An 18195-nucleotide genomic window follows, 5' to 3' on the forward strand; every position below is an offset into this window, starting at 1 on the left:
GGCATGAAGCCCAATATGATCTAGTGTTTAAAGAGGTGTTAGTTAAAACATGCTAACTAGCATGTGCTTAAAACAAAACATTTTTCCTGTCTAGACATGGCCTAACACATAGACTCCTTCACCTTTATTCATACTGATTAACAAGAGTAAATGTGGCAGAATGTACTCCAAAATTCTTAAGGGATTTGATTTGGGCACTTGATACTTAAGAATATAAGAATGGCCATAGTGGGTCAGACCAAAGGTCCATCCAGCCCAGTATCCTGTCTTCCGACAGTGGCCAATCCAAGTGCCCCAGAGGGAATGAACAGAACAGGTGATCATCAAGTGATCCATTTCCTGTCGCCCATTCCCAGCTTCTGGCAAACAGAAGCTAGGGACACCATCCCTGCCCATCCTGGCTAATAGCCATTGATGGGTCCATGAGCTTATCCTCCATGAGCTTATCTAGTTCTTTTTTGAACCCTGTTATAGTCTTGGCCTTCACAACATCCTCTGGCAAAGAGTTCTACGGACTGACTGTGCATTGTGTGAAGAAATACTTCTTTTTGTTTGTTTTAAACCTTCTGCCTATTAATTTCATTTGGTGACCCCTAGTTCGTGTGTTATGAGAAGGAGTAAATAACACTTCCTTATTTACTTTCTTCACACCAGTCATGATTTTATAGACCTCTATCATATCCCCCTAGTCGTCTCTTTTCCAAACTGAAAAATCCCAGTCTTATTAATCTCTCCTCATACGGAAGCTGTTCCATCCCCCTAATCATTTTTATCGCTCTTTTCTGAAGCTTTTCAAATTCCAATACATCTTTTTTGAGATGGGGCAACCACATCTGCACGCAGTATTCAAGATGTGGACGTACCATGGATTTATATAGAGGCAATATGATATATTCTGTCTTATTATCTATCCCTCTCTTAATGATTCCCAACATTGTGTTTGCTTTTTTGACTGCCTCTGCACATTGAGTGGATGTTTTCAGAGAACTATTCACAATGACTCCAAGATCTCTTTCTTGAGTGGTAACAGCTAATTTAGACCCCATCATTTTATATGTACAGGTGGGATTATGTTTTCCAATGTGCATTACTTTGCATTTATCAACACTGAATTTCATCTGCCATTTTGTTACCCAGTCGTCCAGTTTTGTGAGATCCCTTTGTAGCTCTTTGCAGTCTGTCTGGGACTTAACTATCTTGAGAAATTTTGGATCATCTGCAAATTTTGCCACCTCACTATTTACCCCTTTTCCCAGATCATTTATGAATATGTTGAATAGGACTGCGCCCAGTACAGACCCCTGGGGGACACCACTATTTACCTCTCTCCATTCTGAAAACCGATTTATTTTGTACCTTTACTTATTTTGTACCTTTACTTTTTCTGTACCTTTACTTTTTCTAGTTACTATCTTTTAAATACTGATCGTGCGTAGGCTAGAGTCAAAGCCCACTGAAGTGACTGAGGGTCTTTCCATTGATTTCAATGGGCTTTGGAAAAGATCCTTAATATTCTACTGAACATGGAGGAGGCAAGGTCCATGACCGGAAGAGTTTACCCTCTAAGATGTTTGATCCTACAAGGTGCCGAGTGCCTTCAACTCAGCACCTTTCAGGAATTTACTCTGTGGACTCAACGAGAGAGGCAAAGTGAAGGTTATCTTTGGAATGTGCCATGTTATATTTTTACATATGTATATCTATTTAAAGGCTCATACATGCTGTTAGGATATTTGAATATTTATCAACTTGTCTATATTTGTCTATTTCTAGACTTCAATATGAATGGCAATATACAAAAACCTGTAGGAGAACACTTCAACCTCCCTGGCCACACAATAGCAGATGTAAAGGTAGCCATCTTACAGCAAAAAAACTTCAGGACCAGACTCCAAAGAGAAACTGCTGAGCTTCAGTTCATTTGCAAATTTGACACCATCAGATCAGGATTAAACAAAGACTGTGAATGGCTAGCCAACTACAAAAGCAGTTTCTCCTCCCTTGGTGTTCACACCTCAACTGCTAGCAGAGGACCTCACCCTCCCTGATTGAACTAACCTCGTTATCTCCAGACTGATTCTTGCCTGCATATTTATACCTGCCTCTGGAAATTTCCATTACATGTGTCTGACGAAGCGGGTATTCACCCACGAAAGCTTATGCTCCAATACATCTGTTAGTCTTAAAGGTGCCACAGGACTCTCTGTTGCTTTTTATATATTACACAAATACCACAATGCTCTATCTGAACTGAGGGGTGCTCATTTTGCGTGGGGGGAAAATTGCCTTGAGACCCTTCTTCATAATACATAGACCAAAGAGGGAAGAAAACAATCAGGAAAATATGGAACAATCTTCTAAACCTCTCTAATAGCTGCTGCAATAACATCTGTAATTACTTCTTGTACAAGTTTCAAATCACTAAGAGCAAACTGTACATTAAGTCAGCTATCCTCTGTTTCTAGCTTTGTTAACTTGTTGCCTAGAGACTCTCAAGAAACTCTAATAAGGTTTCATCATTTCATATCAAAGACATGATACATGGATTGAGGGCAACCTCTGCCTTGGATCCAATTCCTGGTTGGATGTTAAGGCGGTGCATATCTGTTATAGTACCTCTTACTCAAGGACTAGCAAATATCTCCTTTGAATCCGTTATTGTCTCATCTCATTTGAAATAAGCTATTACACCTCCTCAGCTGACGAAGTCATCATATTAAGTATGACTTATCTGAAAAATTCTAATCAGTTTTTAGAGCTGAAGAGAGAACTATTAGCATTATATAATTTCAAGTGTAATGACTACCTTTATTTGCTCATTGTAACCCTATAAATTACTAACGGAACTCAGTATTCTATTTTATCCTTTAACTCTGGTAGAATTTATTTTTGATTGTTTAAGAAGAGTACATACTGAAGATACACTTTACCCCTAGATATTTTATCTCAGCCCAGTTTTATGTAATATGGTTTCAATGAAATAAAGAGGAAAGAACAGTTAAGCTTGCTCCCAGTTATTTTAGGAAGGTTTCTATAATAAACAACAAAATTTCAGATGAATTATTGTCCTAAAAAGACAATCAAATCTTCATAAATATGATTTTATTTGCAGATCCTCTATTCCAAATCCAGGAATTGCAACATCACATAAAGCCCAATATGATGATATGTGGCTGTCCTGTATTGCTTCCTCTAGTACAGGGCTTTCTCAAACTGGAGGTCGGGAGTCCTCAGGGGGTCGCGAGGTTATTACAGGGAGGATCGTGAGATGTCAGCCTCCACCCCAAACCCCGCTTTGCCTCCAGCATTTATAATGGTGTTAAATATATTTAAAGGTGTTTTTAATTTATAAGGGGGGGGTCACACTCAGAGGCTTGCTGTGTGAAAGGGGTCATCAATACAAAAGTTTGAGAACCGCTGCTCTAGTACAACAAGTCACATGCTATTCAAATATCAAGCCAACTTTTAGGTACTGACAAGAAGTCATTTTTCTTCTAGAGAAATTGTGACCACCATCCAATCACACTGAAGTTACAAACTCTTCCCAAACAAATTGAATAGGAAAAAATGGTATACATAAAGAATGCAGTAGCTCATGTTGTTACGAGTACTGTGTTGATGTAATATACTTCTTCTGATTTAAAATCACTAAACCAGTTACCATAAAAATCTGCATTCATTTCAAAGCTGTATAATTTACTTTTACATCATTAAAGGTTGTAGCCTTTCATAGCTGATTAAACATTTGTCCTACATCCTACCCATGCATGGATATCAGTTACCAGACCATTTGATATGTCCACGTTACAATCAAAAACAGAGGCCTGATCTAAGACCATTACATTCAATGGAAAGTCTCCCACTGATTTCATTGGGCTTTTCACATGAATGTTCCATTTGTTGCCATTTTCTAGTCATCTGTTATACCTTTTTACAGCTACAGACACATCAGCTTGTCATTGCTTTCAACTGCTTTGACAAGTCTGAATATGTTAAATGTGTTTTACTGTCTCAAATCAAAGAATGGGACTGCAAGTTCTTTGGGGCAGGGACTATTAGTATTAGTACAGAACCTAGCGCAATGGCTAGGGGCTCCCAGGTGCCATGGTAACACAGATAGTAATAAAGTACTAATCACAGAAGGACAGTACATAAATTAGAGACACAGTAAACCTATTTTAATTTTATTTGTTGGTTACCAAGTATCAGGTTATAAGTTGCATTGGATCCCAAACACAAATCAGGGTAGTAAAGCATGTCACACAAGTTGTTGGGGAAAACGGTCTCATTTGAGTAACATATATAATCCACCCTGTGGGGCATTGATGAGAGGGAAGGTTCCGTAGTTTATCTAGCGTCATGGCTGGAGGAAAGCTACCCAAACCACTTCAGAGTCTGGCTCAATGAAGGCCAAAATAACCCCACACAGGTTTATAACTGCAGCAGAGATAAGTCACATCAAAATTAAATTATTCATCCACATCCCGTGGGCATCAGATTTTGCTCCTTTAAAAATGGCAAGATAAATTAATATTTCTTCTCATCCCCTCTCTGTTCTCCCAGACACATGAATCGATGCCAAGCGGTCCTCTCTTGCTAGCCAGGCTGCCGCTGTATCTCACAGTGCTCACAAAAAGCCCAAACACATGATGTGATGAAGAACCCCAGCTTTCCTTGAAATCAATGGGAGTGAGGGTGCTTAGAAACTTGCAAGACTGGGCTTCCTCTCAGCAATACAAACATTGTATTTGATTGCGCACTGCTTGCCATAGATTCAGTGCCTGTTTCTTGTGGGACCTTCTCTAAAGGGCCAGACCAGGGAGCTGTGGAACACGGGTGCGCTGTCTGTTAACGGAGTAGCTGCTAGGAGTTGGTTCTCACTGATTACAAAGCTTGTTGTTTAAGGCTAGTGATGAATAGTCAAGTCATTTTAAGAGCAATTTGACTCTGCAGTTCTTTTTTCACCCAGGTGCTGCAAGTCAGAAAGGAGTGCAATTTGGGGTAACTGGGATGGTTTACTCGATAATTAAACAAGCAACCAAACAACATGTGACTCCCCAGCACCTTTCTAAAAAGTTTGAAGGATTCTAGGAAAAGTTCTTGGAAGAGGGTTATAGTAGAAACTACTTCCTGAAAGAAAGATGTTGCAGATACAGAGGATGCTGCCATTCTATCCCACACACAAACTCACTGATGTTTGTTGGTGCTGCTTTTTAATTCAATTTTCTAGCTGTTATTTATTTTGAATTGTGTGTCCCTGCCACCTGCTACTTTAATTCTCTGTAACTAAGAGGTGGGGCTCAGTATGGCCCCCCACTTCCATTGCCAGCTGGGATTCAGTCAGCAGTTCTTACCTGACATTGTCATGCTTCTGGATGTAGATCTTATGAAACATCATATCCTCCTGTTTGGCATTAATGTCGGCTTTCATCTCCATGGCAACGTGACGAGGAAGTACAGAGAGCAGGAGCCGCTCCTGTTGAGTCAGACAGATGAACCAATTAAAACACCTGCTTCCCAGTTAACAAACGCACGTTGTTTCTTATCGGAGAGAAACGAAGCCATCAGTTCAGTGACTGATGAGCAAAAGCAAGAGGAATGGTCTCCATAAATGCAGCAACCAGTTCTGCCATCAAGGCACCGGGGGTCCTGTCCCACTCAGAAAAATATGAACACAATATCAAAGGGAAAGTAAATTAACCTTCATGCCAGATCCACTATATATGCTATCCACAGTTGCAAATTCTTCCAGATGAAGGAGCCATATGGAGGCAGCTGCTTCAGTGCCCAAGTCTGTATAGTACACAAGTTTGCATTCCAGTAGGGGGCTCCAAAGCAGCAGGACTTCATTATATAGACCAGCAGTCACTGCAAAGTACTGAGGGGCTCTTTAAAGAGCAGTATTACTAGCTGAACACATTCACAGGCAGCAAGAGTAACAAAGCCTCATGTAAAAATGTAGACTTGGAAGTCTCATTATATAAACCATGCATCACTACAGGGTTCTCCGTTGGGCATAAGGCTACAGGACTGATTTCCCAATTCCCCTGAAATCCATTTAAGAGTCTCATTTTACTTCACTAACCTGTAACAGGCAGAGCACAATCTAACTCACAAAGGGAGCGTTCCTCACTACAAGCAATATGGGTTCTCCGTGGCAGGGTTGCACCAATATAACTGGCAGTAGAATTTGGCCCAATTGTACAACACATACTCCTGAGGGCATTCTGCACCAAAAAAATAAAAAATTCGGCCCCCCCAGAATAAAAAATTCGGCCCCCCCAAATTAAAAATTCTGAAAATGTTATTTGTCAAATAAATGTGGAGGCTCAAGCATGGCACTGGGGAGCACAGGCCACTGGCTGCACAGTGGTGGGAGATCACTGTGCAGCTCCCCCCAGGGACACGGACTCAGCAGTGAGGCTGCACCCAACCCTGACACAGCGCAAGGACCGGGCCTGGCCCAGACACACTCCAGGGCCCTGCCCTTCCATGCCAGGTGCACCAGGTGTGGGCAGGCAGAATCCAAGTGTGGAGGGGCTTAGTGTGGGGGGATCCAGGTGTGGGTTGAGAGGTTTCTGTGTGGGGCAATCTGGGTGCGGGTGGCTCAGTGGGGGATCAGGTGTGGGTGGGATCTGGATGCTCAGGAGCTTGTTGGGGGGGGTTCTGGGTGCAATGGTAATGGGACTCTTCAGGGGGGGTCCAGGTGAAGGTGGTTGGGGCTCAGTGTTGGTGGGGATAGAGCTCAGCAGGGGGGTCTGGGTGTGGGGGGCTCAGTGGGGGTCCAGATGCTGGGGGAATGGGGCTCAGTGGGGTGGGGATCCAGGTGCAGCTGGTTGGGGCTTGGTGGGGTCGTGCAGGGGGAGTGGGACTCATCGGGGGGGTTCTGATTGCAGGGGGGAGGTGAGGCTCGGCGGGAGGGTCTGGGTATGAGGGGGTCTGGATGCACGGGGGTTGGGTGGATGGGAGAGCAGCTCCCTGTACAGGGATCCCTCCCCCTGCAGCTGAGGAGCAATGGGTGCAGGAAGCGGGCTGGAGGTGGGGAGTTTGCAGAGCTTCCTGCAGCCCGGGGAAAAATCTCTGGGTGGGTCTGACCCAGCCCTGGATGCCGTGTAGGGGAAGAGGAAGTCTTGTCCTCCCCAGCCCAGCAGGGACTAGCAGCTAAGCCCAGCGCAGGGAAGAGCCACCAGCTGGGTCTTCCCCAGTCCCACTTCCTACACCACAGTTATTTACCTATCTGCCGGCAACGTTGGGCACCCAAAACATACTGCTAGGGAGGGTTACATGACTGCTCTTGTGGCTTCCCTTTGCTTCCCCATCAGAAAGTCATTTTTCTGCGGAGAAGCAAATAAATCTGTAGGGGACATAAATTCTGCACATGCGCAGTGGCGCAGAATTCCCCCAGGAGTAAACACACTATTAGTAGTAATTTTACAGTAGCACCTGAAAACCTCAATTAGGATCGGGGCCCAGTTGCATAAGGCACAGTAAACATACATGCATACAGTGACATTACCTCCATTACCTACCTTCCATCACCCACAATTCACATCTCTCTACCCTCATCCTGAGCAACTAAGGTGCATCCTTGTTTATTTGTAATATCTTTGTGTTTTAAAGATTAAAATGGGCTCAGTGTAGCTTTCATAAAATTACTTTGTATGTTGTTCGCTATCTAGTTTTGTACCTTAAGAAAGTGAGTTATTGTGTCACATTACAACTGATGGGAGTGGGACAACTTTTCCTAAATATCAGAGAAAAGCCTCTGTGACCTGGCCATCTATGTAGCCTGTGATCAGCCTAAATCTGGTAGTAATTTTTATGCAGAAGTTGCAGAATGTAAATCTGCATGTGTATGCATGCTGGTGTTTTGTGTGTGTAGTTAGAATTAGACCAGATACAATACGGTTTTGCCTAAATCCTTTATTTGCCTTTTATTTTCTGATTTCACCTCAAAAATTTTTTAGTTTAAGGAATTTTTTTCTACAAGAAAAAGGCAGATTAAAATATGGACATCTATTTTGTTGGTCCAACTCAAATGTAGTCTAATCAGTAGGCAAGAGGCAAGATGTTCTGACAACACTGTAGAATCACAATGATTTATACAGTCTACCAGTCCATACCATCTCTTTTTCCTGCATGACAATTGCTACTACATAGCATGGAGGAAAGCAATTGTCCCCTTCACCAACCACACAATCATAATCTAGTCTAAATGAAGGTCCATAACCTTATTCAATAGATCATTAATTCCTAACAACACAGAACTCCACAGATCAAACTGCAATCATGACTCAGAGGGGTCAATGCTCTTGTACTAATTGCTCACATCACCATTAAAAACCCTCTTTTCCATAGTTCATTCCATTATAAAACACAATTCTGGTTTTTAATTCATATTTTGTCTTACTGTTGCCTATTTACTTGTGTCCAAGTACAGCATAACAAACTCTGTGGGAACTGTAAGAGAGCAAACTTGTTGATAATATGTGCAATGCACTCACTAGAGAAATCTTTACAATGCATAGTGTTGCACTGTATTTACCTGTCCTTTAATGTACATTGTCAGGGCTTGATTCCCATCTCCAGTCCCTTCATCTGTACCAACACTATGGAACAAAATTCATGAGGGATCACTATCAGGCACAGCTCAAAACTGTAGCAGCTGAGAGAAGGTACTGCGGTCCTTGAAAATACCTAATAAAAGAGGTCTGCATCATCTGTGCCTGTGTGCTTGAATATCAAAATAAGAAACTTTAGCTATTTTCACATCAGTTATACTTGCGCTTCTGACACTAATGTATGTCATGAGCACAAAAGCACAATATAGTTCATATATTTACTGGAATAACCAAGGCACGTTGGTGCACACGCCATTGCCTCTCAGTTAATAATTGTAATGGACACCCTCAGATGTGCAGAAGCTGCTAATCCTACATTTTCCAGAGTAGCAGCCGTGTTAGTCTGTATCCGCAAAAAGAACAGGAGTACTTGTGGCACCTTAGAGACTAACAAATTTATTAGAGCATAAGCTTTCGTGGGCTACAACCCAGAATTTTACACATCTGTCAGATAACTCAGAGAGCCAAATAAAAACTCCTTAATAGAGCTGGGCAAATTTTTTTGGCAAAACCTTTTTCTTTTTTGGCTAAAAAATGCAGTTTCTAGTTGATCAATACATTTTGTGAATTGGTGTTGAATTCGCCCGATTCTTTCACTTAAAAAATTGAAGTTTTGTTCCAATATTTTCAAAACTAAATGTTTTAAGTTTTTGATTTGAAACTACTTTTCATTTGTAAATTTTCTTCAATTTTATTTAAAAATGTAAAAAAAAAAAAAAAAAAAACCTCAGTAACAAAATGAAATCATTTCACTCAACCCCATCCAGATTTTTTTCAACTTTTTGGTTCATCAAAAAGTTGTAATTTTTTTTTATTATTTCCACATCAGTGGGCAAATAACAAAAATCAGGTATTTGTAAAGCTCTACTCCTTAACCCAGGGACATCTTATGGGCTTGTGACCCTCTTCGTAGGTCCATAAGGGCAGAAGGATGATCTTGTGCTTACAGCACCACAATGGTGATCAGAAGACCAAGGCTATGTTATTGGCACTGCCACAGACTTCCTAGGCAACTTTCAGAATGTTCTTTAATTTGTCTACTTTCCCCATCCGTGAAAGGAGAATACTAATATTTCCCTACATCACAGGGATTTTGTCAGGCTCAATCTATTGATGCTTTTGAAGTATTTTGAGATCCTCAGATGGAAAGCACAAAGCATCATCATCAACCAATGAACAGGTTACACTTACCCAGATATAGTTTGCCATCTCATACAAATACATGGAGTAGTAATAGCCTTCATTTAATAACTAATCTAAGCACAGTTCAATACAATTTACTGGTACCAGTTAGACACCTTCATTTTATGTAACTGGTTAAGAATATACACAATAAAACACAACACAACTAGTATCTAGCTTTAAATTTCACTGAGATCTCTAATGAAACACTGCCACCCTAACTGTAATATCATTCAGCATGTATTGGCCAGGCGAATAGTATTGCCTTGCTATACTTATGTTGGCAGTAGTCAAACAGGAGGAGAGAAATAAGTACAAATTATATACATTTCCTTGATTTTTATACAAAGATATACTAGATAAAGATACAGAATTACAGATAGAGCTCTCTCTCACTCTCCAGCTATGTATAACTAGCTAACATACCTATATTACTAGCTAGGGATAACCTCAAAGCACTTACAAAGAGTAATTAATTAAACCTGTGAACCTGCTTGTGAAATAGGTATTCATAAAATAATTATACCTGTTCGACAGATAGGGCGAGTGACTTGTTCATGGTCAAAAAATTAGTAATGCTGGGAGTAGAAGCCTGTAGGCCTGACTTCAAGTCCTTTCCTCTAATCCTTAGAAAATACACACTTGTTGGAGGTTGTTTAGGATGCGCAATTTCAGCTAAGAATTCTTTATTCCATTCCAGTAATGCTAACCTCACTTACTACTCCTCGCCAGGTTATAGTGGATAATGAAATCACTAGAAGGTGGGTGAGGTAATAACTTTTATTGGACCAACTTCAGCTGTTGAGAGAGACAAGCATTCCATCTTACACAGAGCTCTCTCCCATACAGCATGTGATAGTACTGTCAGATTCCCCAGATACTGTTAGATAATCTTATAGCAGCAGTTGGCCTGGATGGATATTTTTTACCTATGCCTAGTCTGGAGACTGATTCATGTCTTGTCACCTGACGACAAGATTACAGCAATGCATTTTACAGGGGATACACCTTAAACGAACTGGGAAATCAGTGCCAGTACAGGATGAAGTAGCAAACTTACTGAACAAGCTATCTTGCTGTGAGACCACAACACCAGCATTCTAGGGCCTGCACTGGCTGCTGGTGGGTTTCTAGGTGGAGCTTAAGCTGTTGTTTTTTGACCTATAAACCTCTAAAATCATGAAATGGGGTTTCTATTTTTGACCTATAAACTGGACTGCCTCTCCCGCCATGCATCATAACTACAGTCTGGGGAGACATTCCAGCTGGATTCCCCTCGGTTTAAAAGGGAGGGATCTGCTAACAGGGCGTTCTCCATGAGGGCCTCTTGACTTTGCAAAGCCTGATCTAAAGTAGCCCAAACTTCAGGGCATGCTGCAAAGCCCATCTGTTTGCCAGGGTTTTGTGGGAGGGAGAGGCTTGTTGACATCTGGCATTTGTAGGTAAAACATTTTCCTAGATTGGGGATTTGGGGGTAGGAGAGGCTGCTGGTTTTATCTTACTGTGACTGTATTTTTAGTTTGCGTAAAAGGCATTTAGTTATGGTTGCCAACTTTCTACTCGCACAAAACCGAACACCCTTGCCCCGCCCCCTGCTCACTCCATCCCCCCTCCCTCTGTCGCTCGCTCTTCCCACACTCACTCACTCGCTCATTTCCACCAGGCTGAGGCAGGGGGTTGGGATGCAGGAGGGGGTGGGGACTCCGGCTGGGGGTGCGGGCTCTGGGGTGGGGCCAGGGATGAGGGGTTTGGGGTGCAGGAGGGGGCTCCGGGCTGGGACCGAGGGGTTTGGAGGGCGGGAGGGGGATCAGGGCTGCAGCAGGGGATTGGGGTGAGGGCTCCAAATGGGGGTGCGGGCTCTGGGGTGGGGCTGGAAATGAGGAGTTTGAGGTGCAGGAGGGTGCTCTGGGCTGGGGCCGAGGGGTTCGGAGGGTGGGAGGGGGATCAGGGCTGGGACTGGGGGTTGGAGCCTGGGGAGGGGGTCAGGGATGCAGGCTCCGGGCAGCACTTACCTCAGGCAGCTCCTGGAAGCAGCAGCATGTCCCCCCTCCAGCTCCTATGCGGAGGCATGGCCAGGCAGCCTTGCGTGCTGCCCCGTTCACAGGCACCTCCCCTGCAGCTCCCATTGGCCACAATTCCTGGCCAATGGGAGCTGCAGAACCAGCGCTTGGTGTGGGGACAGTGTGTGGAGCCCCCTGGCTGCCCCTACTCATAGGAGCCGGAGGGTTGGGGGCATGCCGTTGCTTCCAGGAGCTGCGCGGAGCCATGGCAGGCAGGGAACCTGCCTTAGCCCTGCTCCGCCGCCAACCAGACTTTTAGTGACCTGGTCAGCGGTGCTGACCGGAGCTGTCAGGATCCCTTTTCGACCAGGCATACCAGTCGAAAACCAGACTACTGGCAACCCTACACTTAGTGCATGAAATGGATGCTCTTTATGTACCAGATGTCAAAATAAATAAAATATGCTTAGGTATACATACATACTTCATTTCATGGTGCCCATGTTGGCCAAAAGTAGCCCAGAATAACACTGTCCATGGCCAGAGCTACAGATGCAGGTGCGCTAAAGCAGAGTAGTATAGTGAAAGTTGTGTTGCCCTTCTGACTCACAGAAATGCACAGCCATTTCAACTGATTCATTCCCCTCCTATCTGAACTCATAATCAAAACTGTAAGGTACTTCTCAAGGGAAGCCACAGAAACCTCATTTCATGAGTTATTTAAAACTGGACTGGAAAATGTACTGCAGGGCATGGTCCCACATTATCAAGGGAATGGACAAGCTGACCTAAAAAGTTTTTTCATCTCTAATTATTATGATGTAAGAGACTCATTGTAGCAAAACCAAAGAATGTATTAGCAAATAGATATGCCCACAGCCCTTGAGAGCAAGACTGTGTGCTGATAGCAATTAGGCCTTTTTCTAACAAACACTAAGTGAGGACATTAAAAATGGTTAAAAACTAAAATGTAAGTCAGCGGAAGCCTGTAGTCTTGTGTTCAAGGCCACACACACAATGTGAAGTGAGGATGCTCTAGAGACAGATAAAAGAATGCCTTTGGAGGCACTGGGGCAGCACCCTCTATGGGGAACTACTTAATTTCTGCCACAATTGGCCTCCAGCTGCTAATGTGTGCAGAAGAACCAAACAACAGCCCTACCACTACCAAATGCTATTTGCTGTGCTGACAAATCATCATGCTGTGCACTTATGATGGAGTGAAGTATACGCCCTGTTCAGAGGGCCAGCACAAGGCCCATATGCCACTCGTGCTCAAGATAGGCTTAGATGGGACTTAAATGGTGCATAACACCGTGCAAATCCTCTGCTTAGGGTGAATTTCATACAGGGAGCACAGGCAGCAGGATTTTGTTGGCACCCCTGAACACTGGTCTATAACGGTAGCTGAGTGAAAAGGTTCCTCTGAGCTCTCTTCTCCACCTTCCCAAATCCTGCCCTGCCATCCGCGATGCATTTTCACACAGGGTCATTCAGTACCTGGCCCTAAATTAACAATTTTCAGACTAATTCCAAATCAGCAGTTCCATTCTCAAATTTCTTGTCACTCTCCTTCGTACCTGTTGCTGGTTCTCCCTTTGAGAATGTAGCCTGGCCTGAATGCACTCCCTGGTCTCTTGGAATGCTTGTCTTTGAGACACCTCTGCTGGGTAATGCGTACACACTCCTACAATGTTTGTGCAGGAGAAGATGAGAACATTGGAGACCAGCTGCAACAAAAAAGAGAAACATATGATTACAATTTGGAAACCTACCATCAACAATAGACAGAATACTTAAAAGCTCAGCATGGTATATAAATCATTCCACAATCCAACACATGACTGAGTCTAGTATTCTTCATTTCAGTGCATTTGCCGTTCTTTGAAGTATAAACTTTTACACATGCCCTCAGAAGCATATTTCTTCGCATTAATGTAAATTCTTTTCTCTAATTCTGTTAGCAATCAAGTGTCTTAAAACTATTATGGCAGAGACTTATAAAGAGGTTTTAATGTGACTATGTTTGGCTAGCTCAGAATTATGTAGAAGAATCTGAAGGAAGATTTTAATTATTACTGTTTTAAAATACCTGCATATACGGCACGAAAATACATTGAAAGATACATTAGCTTTCATATTTCAGATAGTGTTCACTTATTGCAAGGAAATAACTTTAGATTTCAATCGACTTCAAAAACTGGGATTTTTTTTTTATCACCCAGTCTCAGCTCTTTAAAACGAGTTGAATGACAATGATTTTCAGATCACATCTTTATGGGGTTAATAATATGTTATATACATATATGAATGTGCAAATAGGTAGGAAGAGCTACATTGCTCCGTTATTTCCACAGTGACTATATTTCCCAATAAAATAATTACATCTCTCTCACTGGTAATTAGAGCTGGTTAGAAAACAAAATAATTAAACATTTTCAAAAAAAGAATTTGCGTTGAATTTTTTTATTTTAAGAGAAATTTTCAAATCAGTTCTACCGGTAACATGCAAACAAGCATTCTTCTTAGAGGAGATTTTGTGCTTCTGTACCATCAGCCACTTGTGAGCTAGACAGGATATACTGTATCTTCCTATAGAGACAGACTTGTGTGAATATAGCTCCTATTTCTAGGGGAACAGAATATCAGACTTGTAACAGTCTCATAGATATGAATATTGGAAGTACTTTTTTCTGAATGGTTTTCTGTAATGCAACAACAATTCAAAATTTCCCACCCCACCCCCTGTAGATACAGAGCCCGATTCTGACAGGCAATGTGCACAGGTGTAAATCAAACCAAGAAGGCAGCAGTGGGAGCTCGGAACTCAGACTGGCTACTCCAGCAGTGGCAAAATCTAACTTAAACAGGATGCTGCTATCATGCTATAGAAGACAGTATTAAGGGTTGCATGTTAATGCACACACACACTCCCTGTCCCAGGAACAGTCTCTACTCACAACTCCCATCAGTATTATTCTGACACTAGGAATAAATCCATGTGCTGGAGACAGCAGACAATTGCTGTATAATAATCCTGCCCCCATTCTGAGGAACTGGGAACAGAATCCTGGTTCTTCAGCTTCAAAAAACTACCACAGATTCAGCTAAGGGGGAACTCTGGAGTGGTAGGTCCTTATCCTCTTTGCGGACCAGCCATTACATGAGAATATCATCCACTCACACACACACAAAGCGAGTATATTCCATACCTAGTGCTTGCAGTCAGAATTAGGGCACATATTAATGCTAGTTTTGCAGTGCATGAGCGCATTTTTAGGCAGTGGTTACACCACTTTCCTTGCATTCAGGATTTGATTCACAGCAAAGAACAAAAATCTAAAAATCTTTAATTTCCTCCCAGCTACTGCTAAAACAATTCTGTAATTAATGAGGACAAGAATGATATTACATCAACATAGTAAAAAAATACAAATCACTGAGACTTAGTTCTTCCAGGTCTTTGGAGGGCCAGTAAGAAATAGTTGTGTGTCTTTAACATCTTATAACTCCGGAAAATCTAGCATGTATACAAATCAAGCAGATCTAATTTGAGTAAAAGTAAAGGTAACAAAATTTTGTGGAAAAATGTGTTTTGTTAGAATCCTAATTCTAGAAGGATATTTGGTAGAAATACTTTATAGACACTGAGGAAAACATTGGCTTTTTTAGAATTATTCCCCCCTCCCCCCGAAAACATAAGAACATTGATGCTCATCATCACAGAAAAGGAAAATCAATAAGGAAATGGAAGTAAGGGCTTCCCTAGGAATTACAAAGAGTTCTGCATGTTGCTTCATAGATGGGTTGATTGTGATGGACAGCCTGTGAATCCAGTATGGTTATTACAAACAAGCTCAATGAGTTAACACTAAATAGCATTGTTTGCATCATCAGATTAAACTGACTCCAGAATTCTCTGTACTGAAACTACTTAGTTACACATTAAACAGAACATTTATCAGTATACATAAAATATAGTCCAAAACACACATGCACACCATATTTTACATAAATATATAATACATGACTGTTCCACTTTATAATATTGCATTGTAATTTTAAAATACAAATAAGTTTGGGCTTAATTATGTTTGTAGTTGCCACAGCGCAAATGTAAAGTAAATCTCCTGAGGACAATGGACTTGCTCTGAATTTAAACATGTGTAAGTGAGAATACACTCAGAGCTTGTCTATAAATCTCTGTGTGGACGCTCTCATTCAAAAGTGAGGTGACTTTAGTTTGCTGTAGCTTAATCCTTCAAAGGGATAAATAGATTCATTTTAACAATCCTGAGAGTCCTCATGTAGACAAGCCTTTTCTAGGCAGTTTAGACATTGTGCAGTGAATACAACGGGGGTCCATTCATTGGACAGTGGGAAGACCTCACTCCTGCAATGAGCTTTACTGCAGGCACATCTCTGTGCCAATACAAAGCCCCACTGAAGTCAGAGGGGGTTCACAGATGCAGATATAATTGCAGCACTGGTCACTTAAATAGCTCAGTTGCCTCATTCATGGCACACCATCCAGGTGTGCATGGAGACAGATGATATCCATGGGTTCAACAAACATCATCAGTTCAACATTATCAAAATAGATATGGTATTGAAAGTAGTAACGTGATTTTCAGAGGTCTCATTAACTTCATTTCAGAGTAGACAAACCCATGGGACTGCAGAGACTGATTTACAAAAGAGGCTCAGAAAATCACACTCTACAAGACTGACATAAGTTACACTGCAATGAACATTCACCAGGAATGGATGTAAGCCGGTATTTACTCTCCTAAATGAAAGCTGATTTACACTGTAATATTACATGGCTTGAACAAAAAGAGAAATATACAATATAATGTTGAGAGTATCAAGCCTCTGCAAAGATTTAAAGCTCAGCTCTTGCTACTCAAAGCAACATTCAGCATTTTGCTTTGGAAATATTTCTCTTGGGCCTCACAGTTCATCTGATGTTCCTAAAATAATGTGGGGGATGGTGTGGGGGAAGACAAGGGGATGGTGTGTGGGGAAGAATACTTTACTTGGTATTTGATTAAAATCACTTTGTTCACAGGTGGTTTAAAAATAAATTAAGGCAAAATTAAAGATTTTCTGTCTCATTAATTTTTCCATAGCCCTCTGTCTTCTTAATGCAAATGAATTTATATCCTGTTTGCCAAATGGTACTACTGTACTTGCTTATCAGTTTCCTTGCGGTTTTGCTATGGTAACCAGCTTCAGTCCCAGGAGGAAGGAGATGATGTAGATATTAAAACTGGTTCCCTCAGCTCCATGGCCCGAAAACAGAAAACATATTATTGGCAGTTATTTCAGGCAATTTATGCTTCTAAAAATGTTCTTAAGAGGCACTGGGAAAATGTAGATTTCTATTTTGGGGTTGAAGTCTCTCTCCCCTGCCCATTAAAACATTAGTCCATGAGGTCTACCCATAGCCCTCTGATTTTGGTGAAGGCTGTTTCACTTATTTATTATTTGTATCTATCTAAGATACCTATTTGGCCCCCATTACCAGAGTGCTTGGGCACCTGATAATTAATGTATTTATTCTCACATTACCACTGCGAGGTAGAGAAGTGCTACCATTCCCATTTTACTCAGGCACAGAGAGATCCAGGGAAAGAGTTTAAAAGTATTTCAACACTTAAAGATGCAGACAGGCAATGAGAGGGATTTTCAACACTGCCTAGGCACTTAACTCCCATCAAAATTGATTCATTTTTCACTGCTTGGAAAATAAAAATACACTAGGCAGTTTCTAGTCACTTTCACTTAGGTTCTCATACACTAGCAAAATGCTGTATTGTTTGTATTGAAAATAATGCAGAAAATTATGTTTGAAATATTGTTTCCTTGGGGATTTAAGAAAAATAAATTGATGGCAATTTTTCTGTTTTGTTTGTTTTAGATGTTATGAAAGCTTGTTAACACAAAATAAAAATTGAAAGAGAAATTTAAAACAATGGCATCTCTTTAAAAATCAGAGAAATGTAGGCCTGGAAGAGACACAGAGGTCATCTAGTCCAGCCCCTGGCACTGAGGCAGAACCAAATATAACTACCTACACCACCCCTGACAGGTGTTTGTCCAACCTGTTCTTAAAAATCTCCAATTCTAGGGATTCCTCAACCTCCCTTCTTGGAAGCCTATTCCAGTATTTAACAATCCTTATATCTATCTAACCTAAATCTCCCTTGCTGCAGATTAAGCCAATTATTTCTTGTCCTACCTTCATTGGACATAGAGAACAACTGACTGCCAGCCTCAGGTCCCCCCTCAGTCTTCTTTTCTCAGACTAAACAGGCCCAGTTTTTTTAACCTTTCCTCATAGGTCAGGTTTTCTACAGCTTTTATCATTTTTGTTGCTCTCCTCTGGA

At 41.6% G+C, this 18195-nt stretch overlaps 1 protein-coding gene across 2 annotated transcripts in view; it reads right to left on the bottom strand.

Moving 5' to 3' along the window:
• The window catches only part of ADCY5 (adenylate cyclase 5), a 300445-nt gene that overhangs the window by 116077 nt on the left and 166173 nt on the right, over window positions 1-18195 (bottom strand). For both annotated transcript variants that reach the window (XM_065413070.1, XM_065413069.1), the window contains exons 2-3: window positions 13384-13533; window positions 5355-5476 (exon numbers count right to left, since the gene is read on the bottom strand). In XM_065413070.1, the coding sequence (XP_065269142.1) occupies window positions 5355-5476; window positions 13384-13533 (272 nt within the window). The remainder of the gene's footprint in view (window positions 1-5354; window positions 5477-13383; window positions 13534-18195) is intronic.

This window comes from Emys orbicularis, chromosome 11, assembly GCF_028017835.1.
Source record: "Emys orbicularis isolate rEmyOrb1 chromosome 11, rEmyOrb1.hap1, whole genome shotgun sequence".
Lineage (NCBI taxonomy): Eukaryota > Metazoa > Chordata > Testudines > Emydidae > Emys > Emys orbicularis.